Consider the following 11,850-nt stretch of genomic DNA (forward strand, 5'->3'; position numbering starts at 1 on the left):
ATGCTCAATCACAATTTTGCCTCTCTCTCAAACACATTGACATGAGAGCTCTGTAAATTCCACGTCTTCACAACGTCATCATTCAAAACAATATCGTCGTCTTTTTTATCCTTGTCAACTCTCGTCCTGTAGCATTCAAACACCAATTCCAGAGGAATACAGAGGCAAAACAGGGGCACTTTCTCAGACTTGATCTCCTCGTATTGAAGGCCAGAAACTGAAGGTTTGAAAACCTGAGCATTGCTGCTGACAATCCCAATTAGCTTCCCACTCAGATCAAAAAGTCCACCTCCAGAAGACCCATTCCAGCATTGTGAAGAAGCCACAAGCATGCACGGAATTTCAGGATACTCAGTTCTGAAAGGATTATGACGAATGACCGAGGAAAGGTGACCCTTGGAGACGATCGGATCGAGGAAGTCATGATTGAGCAAAAGTCCATGGCCTACAGTGGAAACTTCATCTGTCACATTCATCTCACCCGCAAATCCCATTGGCGCTGACTGAACATGGGCCAACGCCAACTGCTTCTCCTCTGAGAGTTGTATAAATGCCAAGTCTAGGTCTGTAAAGGGTACAATTACCTTGTCTTTTTCGGTGAGATTCACTGAGTGGTCTTTTCCTAAAGTTATGCTGCAGCACACAGAATCGTGTTGAAGATAGGGTCGTATCACATGGTGGTTCGTGACAAGGGTATCTTTTTTGAGTTTGACGCAGGACCCCCATGAGGATGGATGTCCAAACAGCGAAATAACGAGCGGGAGAACTGGTTGGCTCTGAGAAGAAGCAGATGCCGCCAAGTTGGAGCGACGAAGTTCGTTCTCTACTTTAACCTTCTCAAACAAACGGTCCCACGGTGCTATCACCATAAGATCGCCATCGCCATTAAGCTTTCTCAAGTTGCCCAACAAAAGCCCCACAGAACCGCCGCTGCCACCATTCACAACGCTCCCGCACATATTCTCTAGGTATTTCATATCGCTGAGGAAACCACGGGCCACCTGGTCTCCATCTCGAATAACAGCGTTTATATGGCCCGTAGAGATAAAGTCAGAAAACAACGCAGGACTGGTGAAATTGAATGGAAACGATCTTATCGTCACTTTTGTTAATTCCTGAGCCTGCTCCACGTGAAATGGCTGCAAATGCTTCGAGTCGATTTCTGTGTGGATAGCTCGACAATGCACTACCATCACTGTCATCGACTGAAGAGAATTTCCCACGAACGTATCAAGCGGGATCATATTGAACCCGTTTTTTAGCGCATACTGAAGGTACTCTCTCAAGGCATCATTCTTCTCCAGCAAAACAGGTACCGTAGTTCCTCTGATCCCTTGTACCCACTGCACGCCATTCTCTCTCATAAGAGGCTTGCACGACACGTACATTTTATACTTATCGATCTCTTCCACTGGTGTATGGCAGATCAGGATGCAAAAGTGTCTTTTGAAAGAGGTTCCGTCCTTATTGACCAAGTAGATTCCCGAGTAGCTCTGTGAGGGCACGTCTGAGCGCTGAGATACAAGACGTATGCACACAGGTACATAAAGCCACACCATGGTTTTGGGTTTTTATGGTGGCCGTCTTTTAGTGGGATTTGGGTGAAAAAGTTGAAATGTGGAGATTGACAGTTGGTGTGCATGGAGGCTGGATAAGTGATAAAGAGCCTCGGGTGAGAGTTCGCTCGGTTGGTGCAGGTAGAGAACCAATGGCTGCAAAATAAGAAGGATGGGCCCGCATATTTGATTGAAGGTATTGAAATCAATGACCGGTATGTGATCTTTTTGAGTGAATCTAAAGAGCAAAAGGTCCTCTTTTATTTACAGGAGTGGGGAGGTCTTGTACGGGAGTGAGAGTGGAGGAATGAAGGTGAAAGTGATAGGGTGAATGATTTTGTAAGATGTGAATCATAGCATATTGCTCGAATTCAGTCAAATGTGTTAGATGTGCCACTAAAAGATGCAAGCATTGACTTTTGTAGAGCCGTTTTTCAATCTTCCTTCGACCATATTGTCCGAGGATCATCACAAGAATGCCTTAAGAGACCCAAAAATTCCAGCCTAGCAAATGGCAAATAGCTTTGTTTCGTTCCAGATGCTGTTCGTTGATGCCTCCAGCCTATATTTGAATTCTATCGGAAATGAGAACGATGGTGATAAAAATTTGGGAATATCGATTCTCTTAGACTCGAAGATGGCGAAAACCAGTTAGCAGGTCTCTCATTCCTTAGAAACGAAGCCTCATCTTTTTAATTTCTTGTTGCAAAAGGAAACCTTCTGTGTATCCTTGACACAATCTCAAGGTAGTTCTCTTCATTTTCTGGCGTAATTATTCCATGACGAATTAAAAAGTCTACAATCACTAACGTGCAATTGGGCTTGAACTCACCATTTTTCATCCGTTCAAGCACCTCGTCCAAGTCCATCAATCGAAACTCCTCTGCTTCTCCATCCACTGGCTCAGGCTGGTACTCAGTCTCTGACTCAAATACCAAATCGTAGATGTACTCTACTTCAGGCTGTGCATCGCCTTTTGGACCATACGGCTGACAAAGGTACAGAATCACCCCAGCAGATGTAAGACGAGGCTCCACGAATTCCTTGCTCATACCACCTTCCTCATAGCATTCCTTGATCACATTGTCCCAAAGCCCCAATGGGTAGGCTACCCCTCCGGCAATGGTGTTATCAAGCTTTCCTGGGTAAGTCGCCTTGGTCTTCAGTCTTCGTGGGACCCACATCTTGGTTTTTCCGTTGGACGACTTGGACGCTGGCACTATGCCATTTATGTGAACACCATACGTGACCACACCAAGAGGACCCGAAAACGCCCTCTCCACGGTGAAATAGGGAACTGTTCTTGGTGAAAATACCACGTAGAGCTCGTCTCTCCACCCTTTGGCCACAAGAGGGTCTTTTGATTTCCACTCACTAGCCAATTCCGCAATAACCTTACTTCTCTTTTCGAACGTATCGAGGTTTGGCAGCATGGTGACAGTTCTCTTTTGATCGTTCACGTCGAACAACTCTGCCTGTGAGCAGTATTTGAAGCCTTTGGCCAGCTCTGGCGTCATGTACCCCAACGGATGGCCGTCATGACTGATGAAAGTGTAGTGGTATTCATTTGAGTCATATGGGAAAGAGTCTACAGCTTCCACGAGGGGTAAAAGAGACATCTGATGGAGGGTTGTGAATTTTTCAAGTAGCGTTTGTGGTAGTTGTACTTGAAGAAACGTGATTGGCTTACAGGGGGCTGGAAAGACGAGATATGGTGAGTCAATTCGAGGAGTAGGAATACGATCAGAATTGTAAGATCTTGAAGTTGTATGAATTCGGTAAAATTCTGTGTGTGGTCACGTGACGCCCCATTGAAATAAACCAATCGGCAACCCATTAGACCAATCAATTTCTTCTCTTGTAGCTGAATAAACTAAGGTTTAGGTAACTCAGTCTTTATAAGAAGGGGCGAGGACCTCTCTTTTTACAGAAAGCATGTTGTCACCAGGAAGCTTATCTCAGAATCTCGGTACTGCATTTGCCGGATTCCGAAGCAGATTTAAAAACGCGTTTTGATCTGTCCCAAAACGGAAACAGCCTTGAAAGCCTGAAAGTGTAATGATTATCAAATCAGGTAATCTTTAAGGTAGCAATTTTGAGATTGATGAAAATTTTGTTTACTGTTATAATCTTCACTATCGTTTTTCGTCAAGAGCTGATGAACCATCAAGAGGTAAACAAACAGCGGCTCCATATCGAGCGGCGCACGACCCGCACATAAAGTGTTTCGAGAGCGTACAGAGTTTAAATATAATCACAACATTTCCTTCTTTTCCATAAATTTACTATTAACTGCGCAAATTATATACAGAGTTTCACTCATCGATATAAGAATATACTGAAAATTGCCCTCACCACTTTTCATGTCAGCTGAAGTCGCCGATAACACATCCTCACGCGTTCAGGAGGTCTCAGAAGCCAAAGACTCTAACGGTGATCCTCCACAAACCCCCACTGTTGAAAGCTCACAAGCAGCCGAGATTGGTCATCTGCATTCAGGCTCGGTATCATCAGTAGAGTCCTCAGAATCCACGAAAAAGCTCATTCATAGTCTTTCGAAGCAGGGTCTCAGCGGCGTGCTACCGGGTGCAGAAAACTCCAAGAAGAATGATGAGAAATCGAATGATGAGAAATCAAAAATTGAGGATACGCCTAACTTGAATCTGGGTGCTTCCACCCCAGCTACTGACGTTTCAGCTGTTCAGTCTCCTCTTTCGGACACTTTCCCTGTAAATGGTGGTCAGGGATTGCCAAAGGAGAGAAAACCAGTCAAGTTCACGGTAAGAAAAGTGTCTAGAGAAACAATCAATACTAGTGCCACATCCTCTTCAAGCGGACAGCGCCAGTACTCGTATGGCAATTTACCAGAAAACCAAGAGCCCAAGGAGCGCAAGCCACTCACAAAAAACGAGCAGCTACAGCGTAGTCAGAACAAGTACGATCTGTACGCCGTGAGAATCGAGAAAATCAACAAGGAAATAGACTTTTTGACCAACCTTCTTCCGCCTTACAACGTGGAGATCGACTATGCTACACGGAACAAGATTGCTCGTGCCATCGAAAAATTGAAGATGAAACAGGACGAGATCGAGAAGAAGAAATACAGCTTGGGTATCACTCTAAGCCGATTATGGAGAGAACATGACGAAAGAGAGCTTTGGGTCCGCTCGGTGAGCAACCAGTGAGCTTGCTGTGAGTGTCAACTATGAATTTTAGCTATTAGCATCAATTTGGGTGGACTTTTTATGTATTAATACATGTACAATAATATATATAAATTAACAAAATAATAGTGTGACCTAGTCTCCCCTGCTGAGATTTTGAGCCAATGTATTCACAACACTGCTCTCTGCTAAGGACGTTTGATGGCCATCCTGAGCACTTGGGTCGGTGTCCACACGAGACACCTCCATTATGGAAGAATACAAGTCTGTAAGCTCCAGGAGATCGGTGATCGAGTCGGGCCGCAAGTCGTAGATGAGCTGTTGGAAAGAATGCAGCTTGAGCAACCTGACGGACAATTTGTTTTCTGTGAGAAATGCAAGGAGGTGTCTATGAAACTTTTGAACTGAATATGGAGTGTTGTCGAAATTTGGCGAGATAAACCTTCTTCCGCCGTACTGGGCTCCTGCTGGACTATTTAGCGAAGACTGCTGAGTAGCATTTCGGCGGTGGTTGTTCAGTGGGTGTAACTGCAATCTGTCATCGACACTACTAACACTGTTAACACCACCAATTGAGTTGATTCTTGATGAACTGCCATTGCCGCCAACAGACACACTACCCACGCCTCCTTGAACGCCGTTCATCATATTGGCAGTTCTTCTGTATTTTGCAGGTTTTTGTTGATGCATTTCTTCACTCTCGGGGTGGTTTTGAGCCATCGTAGGGTTCTGCTGTAACGATTGCTGCAACATGTTATTGAGTTGTGGATTCCCCATTGCAGTGGTGCCAGCACCGCTATTGCCCGAAGAGCTCCCGCTGGTACCATTGCCTCCACTAGGAGTGTTATATGCGTTTTTGTAGTTGGGCATCAGAAGCCCTCCAGGACTATACGTGATGCCATTGCCATCCACAGGAACCGGTCTCGTCGTATTGATCAGGTCTCGTGAAAGCTTATGTGTTTTCAAGTGCTCACTGAGCTTCTTGGGCAGCCCCTTATCTGAAGGCTGTCTGGTGATAATCTTACCGCAATAATCACAAACGGCGACATTCGGGTCTCTCAGGTCTTGAACAAACCACGTCCACACCCACAGTTTCTTCTTGGCGCCAAACTTCTGTCCTGGTCTGTTCTTCCGCTCGCTTTTTCTGAGCTTCTCATCGTCCAACTGTGGATCCGTGTTTTTCCCGTTTTTTGGTCCTCCATCCTGAGTTTCTGCTGTCAGAGTCACCGCATTTGCATTCTGTCCATTTGTGCCCTGCTGCTGTGTTTCTGAAGCGTTTGGTCCCGTCTGAAGCTGCTGCGGGAGATGACTCCTATACTGTTGATGGAGTTGAGGCACCGACCCCAGAAGCGTGTTGAGCGAGTTCATGTTTCGCGGGATTCCTTGTTGTGGGTACAGGGGAAACGCCATATGGGCATTTGAATTAGAATAGTAGCTCATAGTCAAGTGGGAGTTTTGTTTTGGGATATGTTATGATATGCTGTAAGATTACCGGGGGTTGTTGACCGGTAGATGTGTTGATATTGACCGGAAGTAAGCGAGAAAGTGAGGAAATTGGGGACCGGATGAGGTTCAGAGGTGTCAAAAAAGTCCCCGGATGTCACGTGGACACCGGTCGGATCGGCTGATAGAGAGGTGCCGAGGGGGGGTTAGGATTGAAAGACAAGAAGTATTTGAAATTTTTGGTGATTTAATTAGGATATGCTAGTTATTTGTTGGGATGTGCCTCTTTGTGATATTTAGGTGTTTTGAGGGTGACTTTTGTTGGGCGTTTAGAGTTGCTTTTTGCACAAAGTGATTCAGACAAGCCAAATATTAAAGATGAATTGTCTTCTTGAGCAATAGTGGTCTCTTGTCTTTCTATGAATATTGATGAAGAATTCTGGAATGTCCACGTCCAAAAAAAAAAAAATTATAAACTTGAAGAATGCTAACAATCCACAAAATGCAGTTTAAGGAGCCGTCACATTAAACGGATGATAGGTTTGAGCGTTTGCAGTCATCTTTGATGAACAAAAAGCCCTTGGATGGCTGCGGTATAAATTGAATCTTCAAGCCTGAAGAATAGGAGAGAAACATTCTTCTCGATGTGGACAATTATGTCTATGATATGAGTTCCTCGGGCATGGCGGCTCTTTTTGAAACAGCTATTTTCAGGAATCCGAATCTGGTATGACCATGACACACAGAGACGATATTCAGGTGCTTTTTTTCCCAGATGAAGCTGGCTGGTGGAGTACGCAGCCGAGTGCCATCAATGAAGTAGTCAAATAGCGAAATGAAGTCATTATCAAGAACAGTGTCGATAGGGGTCTGATATCATTGAAGTATTTCCCGTCGTGTAGAATGAAACAACTTATAAACGCAGTATACCAAACTTAGCTAGTATTGATCTTCTGTGGAATTTGTTAGTGGAGATGGTGCACGTCGACGCAATTGATGGTATTTCCAACAGAAGTCATGCCCCTAGAAGGCTACGCTTGTCATTTAGCACTACCTAGAAGCTTGGGTTGAAAAAGTTTCAAATACCAAGGTAGAGAAAATAGACTCGCTTTAACAGGAGAGTCTTCACCTAAAATTTCAGAGCATCGATCTGTCAGTTTGATCATCAAAGCGACGGTATATTTGCACCCATCCTACAAAAGAGAAAGACCAATAGAGTTTCAGCTCAAAGGAGGTAGCATTTTTAGCTTCTTTGATTGGATTTTGCCTCTCAAAAGTCAATAGTTGGCCCACAGCATGCTGCCTCAGCCATGATTCTTTCCAAAGAGCTCTAATTCGCCCGTGAGCCCACTACTACTTGCTACATTCTTGAGAAAAGTTGCTGGCAGTTTTTAGCCACCAAACGCCTCCAATCTTCCAATTGTCTCTTCTATAGGGGTTGCTGCCAAAATTTGAGCCCAAAACCTTGTTTTGTAGCATTTGCACTTACTAGTGCGGCGAGAATTCCCTTACGTGTCCCGGGAGAAGTGACGCTTTTCAATGTGATGTTGCGCCTTTTCAACTTTTGCGGTGTAAAGGCTAAGCAAGCTTTCGAGGAATGCTGGAAGCCAAACTTTGTTAGGAAAGAGCGGGAGGTGACGTTTTTCCCAACTCTCACAGTATGTATCTTCTTTGGGGATTTGGACCAGCCGTACTGCACACAAGCGCCACACTTGGCGGTAGTACCACCTAGCATCGAGACGCAGCAATGTCGAGACTCACGCAACTTGCCCCACTGGATCTATTTCTTCTGCCGCTTTGGTGCTTCTTCTGCTGGTTAGCTTCACTGAAGGGGTATTGACCAGCGTCCAGAAAAATGTTACGTCAATGGTCCCTGCAAGCGACTATTCTGTATGCAGTGCGCGATCGTATGGGTGCATATTTTTTGCAACCTTTTCCCAAGCTACAAAGACCTTATATATAGCCAGTTTTGTCGCCTTTTTTTGTCATTTCCCTGCTTTCCCACATCACCACTACAAAACAAAAAACAACAAAAACCTCTCCATAGTCGACCTGAGCGCAGCGAGAAACAGACAACTTTATCCCACCTCCAGTCCTTCCTTATCTTAGACCCACCCCAGTCCTTCCTTTCCAGAAAAACACACTCACCCCAGTCTTTCTTTAAAACATGAAATTGCAAACTCTCTCGACCATCGCGTCCCTTCTCTCTCTTTCCCAGCTCACTCAGGCGGCCAGGGTCATCAAGGTGACCAAAACGGTCGACAATACCGTCACCAACACCAATGTCGTTGAAGGTACCATGTCCACTGTTACGGACTGGCTGACCAACACCAGAACCACCACAACCACCCGCTACACTTCCACCTACACCCTGACGATATTCGGTGAACCTTACACTTACGTCAGTGTGGTGACGGACAATGCTCCTCAGCCAGAGCAGGAGTCTTCTCAGCTGCCCGAGGATCCAAAGGCTCAGGAGCCCACTCTGCAAGCACAGACGCTGAATAGCAAGCCTGAAGAGACCAAGGAGACCTCGCAAGCAGCTCCACAGAGCACTCCCAATTCCCCTGAGCCAGCACCTACTCCATCCACAACGTCCACCAAGACTGAGGAGTCAGAGCTGGTGCAAACTGTTGCTGCCAACGACCACACGCTGGAGAGCGGATACGTGCTTGAGTCTCTGCTGACCACGGTTGACGGGGACGTGTGCATCGTCGACTACGAGTACTACGACACCACATCCACGGAAACCGTCACCAGCACGAGCACCATCACCAGCACCATCACCGTCTAATTCTATACCCAGTTGTTTTAATGTATTTTATGAAATGATATGTGTAGCCGCCCTAGGGCAAGGAAATTTATTTTATTATTATTATTTTATTTATTTATTTATTTTTTTTTGTGATGTAGCTGTTCTTGAAAATTTGGCTTGGTTCTGGTGCTGATTATCCGAAGCACAATTATATGGCTTAATTGATTTGTGTTCTCGATTACTCTTAGAAATAAGTCCCAGTAATCCGGATTTTTTTGACATCAGCACCTCATACTTTTGTATCCGTAGCACCATAGAGTCGGATATTAGAATGTCTCTATACATTGGTGTTAGCTGCTTTCGGTAGTCTACGCAAGATGGGATATACCATTTTGCCAGATGTGTTTAAAAGGGAAGGGAGAGTTTCTATCACTCATTTAGCCGACTCCTTGGAGTTGATAACAGGAAAGCAATCTGAAATCCGGTTACCTAACAATTGAGTTTGAGTTTCGCTAGTCTGTCCTCGAGTTTATATCTAAGTATGAAGCGAGAATGGAAGCTAATTCTGGTCAAGAGACTTGTGGTAAAATATTATACACAATTTTAGAATGATTTGACAAGTTAAAACTCCCACCCTTATTTGTGCATTTACAGGGGAACATGCCACAATTTCAGTTTGTATCAGTTTTCGCAGCCAATATTAACATATGGACTATTTAGTGTTGGTGGCCCGGCCATGTAAGTTTCTTTCTGTCTTTGGGCAAATCGCCCTGAAAGAGGCCTGCGTCGCCCTCGTCAGATACTGATACTTGTTATTTTACATCATGTGTATGTTTTGTGATTTTATCATTAAAGCATTCTCGAGTGAGTGGAATACTAGCAACCCTCATTTACCTCGAATACTCCTCTCGAGTTCAACAAACGCTATATTTATTTCTTTGGTAATTATGAGATCCAAAGCCAAAGGTATCAAGGAACACATACTTTATTCAGCGACGTCTTCTCTTGACTACTTTCCTTCCTGAAGATTTCTAGGGCTCAAACCCTAAATACTTCGCACCCATCATAATGTCCTCTGGATATCCTGCAGACAAACGACCTACTACCACCACCCCCCAGCGGGTGCGAGGAGTACTCACTGAAAAAAGGCTGTAAAAATTTTCCTTCCTCCTTTATCACCTACAACTTCAGTCACAATGGGTATGTTTAAAGTGCCAGAAATATGAGGAGATTGAAATCAGAAGTCCCAGATTTTAGATAAATGAATTTAAGAATGACATGATGACGTTTTATGAGACTTCTTTGGTGTTAAATGTGTTGCACAAGATTCCAGTTGAAAAGTTACCAAAGCTTGCGAGAATGCTGAACTACTCCTCGAAATAGCGAAAAATTTGAAAATGCCCCCATCCCCAAGCTACAATGTCCATATCTTGCCATACTGTTCCTCTCCCTATGTGATTTTCCAAAGCTCAGTTCACTATCTTTAGAGATCAATCTCCCTCCAACTATTCCTATACTAACCTTCCAGTTAACGTCCCAAAAACCAGAAGAACCTACTGCAAGGGCAAGGACTGCAAGAAGCACACCCAGCACAAGGTCACCCAGTACAAGGCTGGTAAGGCTTCCTTGTTTGCCCAGGGTAAGAGAAGATACGACCGTAAGCAGAGCGGTTACGGTGGTCAGACCAAGCCAGTTTTCCACAAGAAGGCTAAGACCACCAAGAAGGTTGTCTTGAGATTGGAGTGTGTTGTCTGCAAGACCAAGGCCCAGTTGGCTTTGAAGAGATGTAAGCACTTTGAGTTGGGTGGTGACAAGAAGCAGAAGGGCCAGGCCTTGCAGTTCTAAGCGCTGCCCGGTCGGGTTATTTTGTACTTTACGACATATACTCCATAATATAGTTATCCTTGAATGATTGTAGGGCCGTGACCATGATGTGAAATACCCAGAATGGGTCAATGTGTTAAAATGTTGCGGTTAGATGTCATACACTTGACAACGTGAAGCAGGCACGAGACCCTCTGCAGAGGTTTTGAGTACCTCAAATTGTGGATCCTTGTAGGGTTTTATGAATGGCAGTAACACTGTGACATAGAGCTAGTAGAGGCTTCACACGTAACAGGATCGAATCGGCCCTATACAACAGATTAGGGAAGTAATCCTTCTGCAAAACGTACTTGAAGCAGCTCAAAGATCATTTGATTAGAGATGGGAACCAAATTTAACAACATGCTTCTTCATGCCCCTCCTTTTAATGCCAGGCCCTCACTTATACCTTTTAGGTCCAACTTCTGCTGGTTGCATTTGTCATGGTCAATCACCAATCTTACTTATGAAGCTGTTTCTTATAGCAATGCTACTGAGAATGTTATATTAGCTTAGTCAAAGAACCCTCTGTGAGATTAAGAAGAGGAAGCACAAAATATGATATGGCCGGTGTATTTGACGGGGACGTTGGATTTCATTGAATTTATAGAAGTTTTAAGCTTTTTCGCAGCCAGTACGAGAAGGGCTCAACAGAGCGAAAGTATTCCAAAGACCCAAGAAATTCAAGCAGATTCGAAAAATCATTAACATTGAGACCACATATCCTGAGCAATCTCCACGACTCATTTTCCTTCATTCATCTCGGTGTTGAAACTCATCGAGTACGTGCTACTTACTGCAGTGAGCACTGTATTGGACGCAAACATTCTCGCTCTCACCTGGTGAGACCACAGTTTAAGTCAACCAAGGTTCAAAGTGTTCAGTCTTCAAAACCCAGCACAATTTTCATTTTTTCTTTTCACATTACGCAAATTCTGTGATACACGATCTCAAATTAAAATTTTGCAACCTCTGCTTCAAATAGTATCTTGTTTTTGACTCTTCCCTTTGCGACACTTTTTTGATCTGTTGTGTACCTTCAGCGCGTTCAGGCACGGCTGGAGCTATC

The 11,850-nt window shown here is 44.4% G+C and overlaps 6 protein-coding genes across 6 annotated transcripts; 3 read left to right on the forward strand and 3 right to left on the reverse strand. All coding sequences in view use genetic code 12, as the record gives it.

Moving 5' to 3' along the window:
- Nucleotides 1–8: 8 nt before the first annotated feature.
- On the reverse strand, nt 9–1,559 carry CJI96_0003270 (uncharacterized protein; the record flags this gene model as incomplete). The annotated part of the gene is made up of 1 exon (XM_029032908.2): nt 9–1,559. The coding sequence occupies one exon, from the start codon at nt 1,557–1,559 to the stop codon at nt 9–11; it is 1,551 nt and encodes a 516-aa protein (XP_028893223.2).
- A 689-nt stretch (nt 1,560–2,248) lies between these two features.
- CJI96_0003271 (uncharacterized protein) lies at nt 2,249–3,175 on the reverse strand (the record flags this gene model as incomplete). The annotated part of the gene is made up of 1 exon (XM_029032907.2): nt 2,249–3,175. One exon carries the CDS (start codon nt 3,173–3,175, stop codon nt 2,249–2,251), a length of 927 nt encoding a protein of 308 aa, XP_028893222.1.
- A 744-nt stretch (nt 3,176–3,919) lies between these two features.
- On the forward strand, nt 3,920–4,741 carry CJI96_0003272 (uncharacterized protein; the record flags this gene model as incomplete). The annotated part of the gene is made up of 1 exon (XM_029032906.2): nt 3,920–4,741. One exon carries the CDS (start codon nt 3,920–3,922, stop codon nt 4,739–4,741), a length of 822 nt encoding a protein of 273 aa, XP_028893221.2.
- Nucleotides 4,742–4,855: 114 nt separating this feature from the next.
- On the reverse strand, nt 4,856–6,130 carry CJI96_0003273 (uncharacterized protein; the record flags this gene model as incomplete). Its single annotated transcript, XM_029032905.2, has 1 exon — nt 4,856–6,130. One exon carries the CDS (start codon nt 6,128–6,130, stop codon nt 4,856–4,858), a length of 1,275 nt encoding a protein of 424 aa, XP_028893220.2.
- Nucleotides 6,131–8,330: 2,200 nt separating this feature from the next.
- On the forward strand, nt 8,331–8,957 carry FGR41 (Fgr41p; the record flags this gene model as incomplete). The annotated part of the gene is made up of 1 exon (XM_029032904.2): nt 8,331–8,957. One exon carries the CDS (start codon nt 8,331–8,333, stop codon nt 8,955–8,957), a length of 627 nt encoding a protein of 208 aa, XP_028893219.2.
- Nucleotides 8,958–9,742: 785 nt separating this feature from the next.
- On the forward strand, nt 9,743–10,763 carry RPL42 (60S ribosomal protein eL42; the record flags this gene model as incomplete). The annotated part of the gene is made up of 3 exons (XM_029032903.2): nt 9,743–9,746; nt 10,110–10,118; nt 10,447–10,763. 3 exons carry the CDS (start codon nt 9,743–9,745, stop codon nt 10,761–10,763), a joined length of 330 nt encoding a protein of 109 aa, XP_028893218.2.
- Nucleotides 10,764–11,850: the final 1,087 nt, after the last annotated feature.

This window comes from Candidozyma auris, chromosome 3 (assembly GCF_003013715.1).
Source record: "Candidozyma auris chromosome 3, complete sequence".
Lineage (NCBI taxonomy): Eukaryota > Fungi > Ascomycota > Pichiomycetes > Serinales > Metschnikowiaceae > Candidozyma > Candidozyma auris.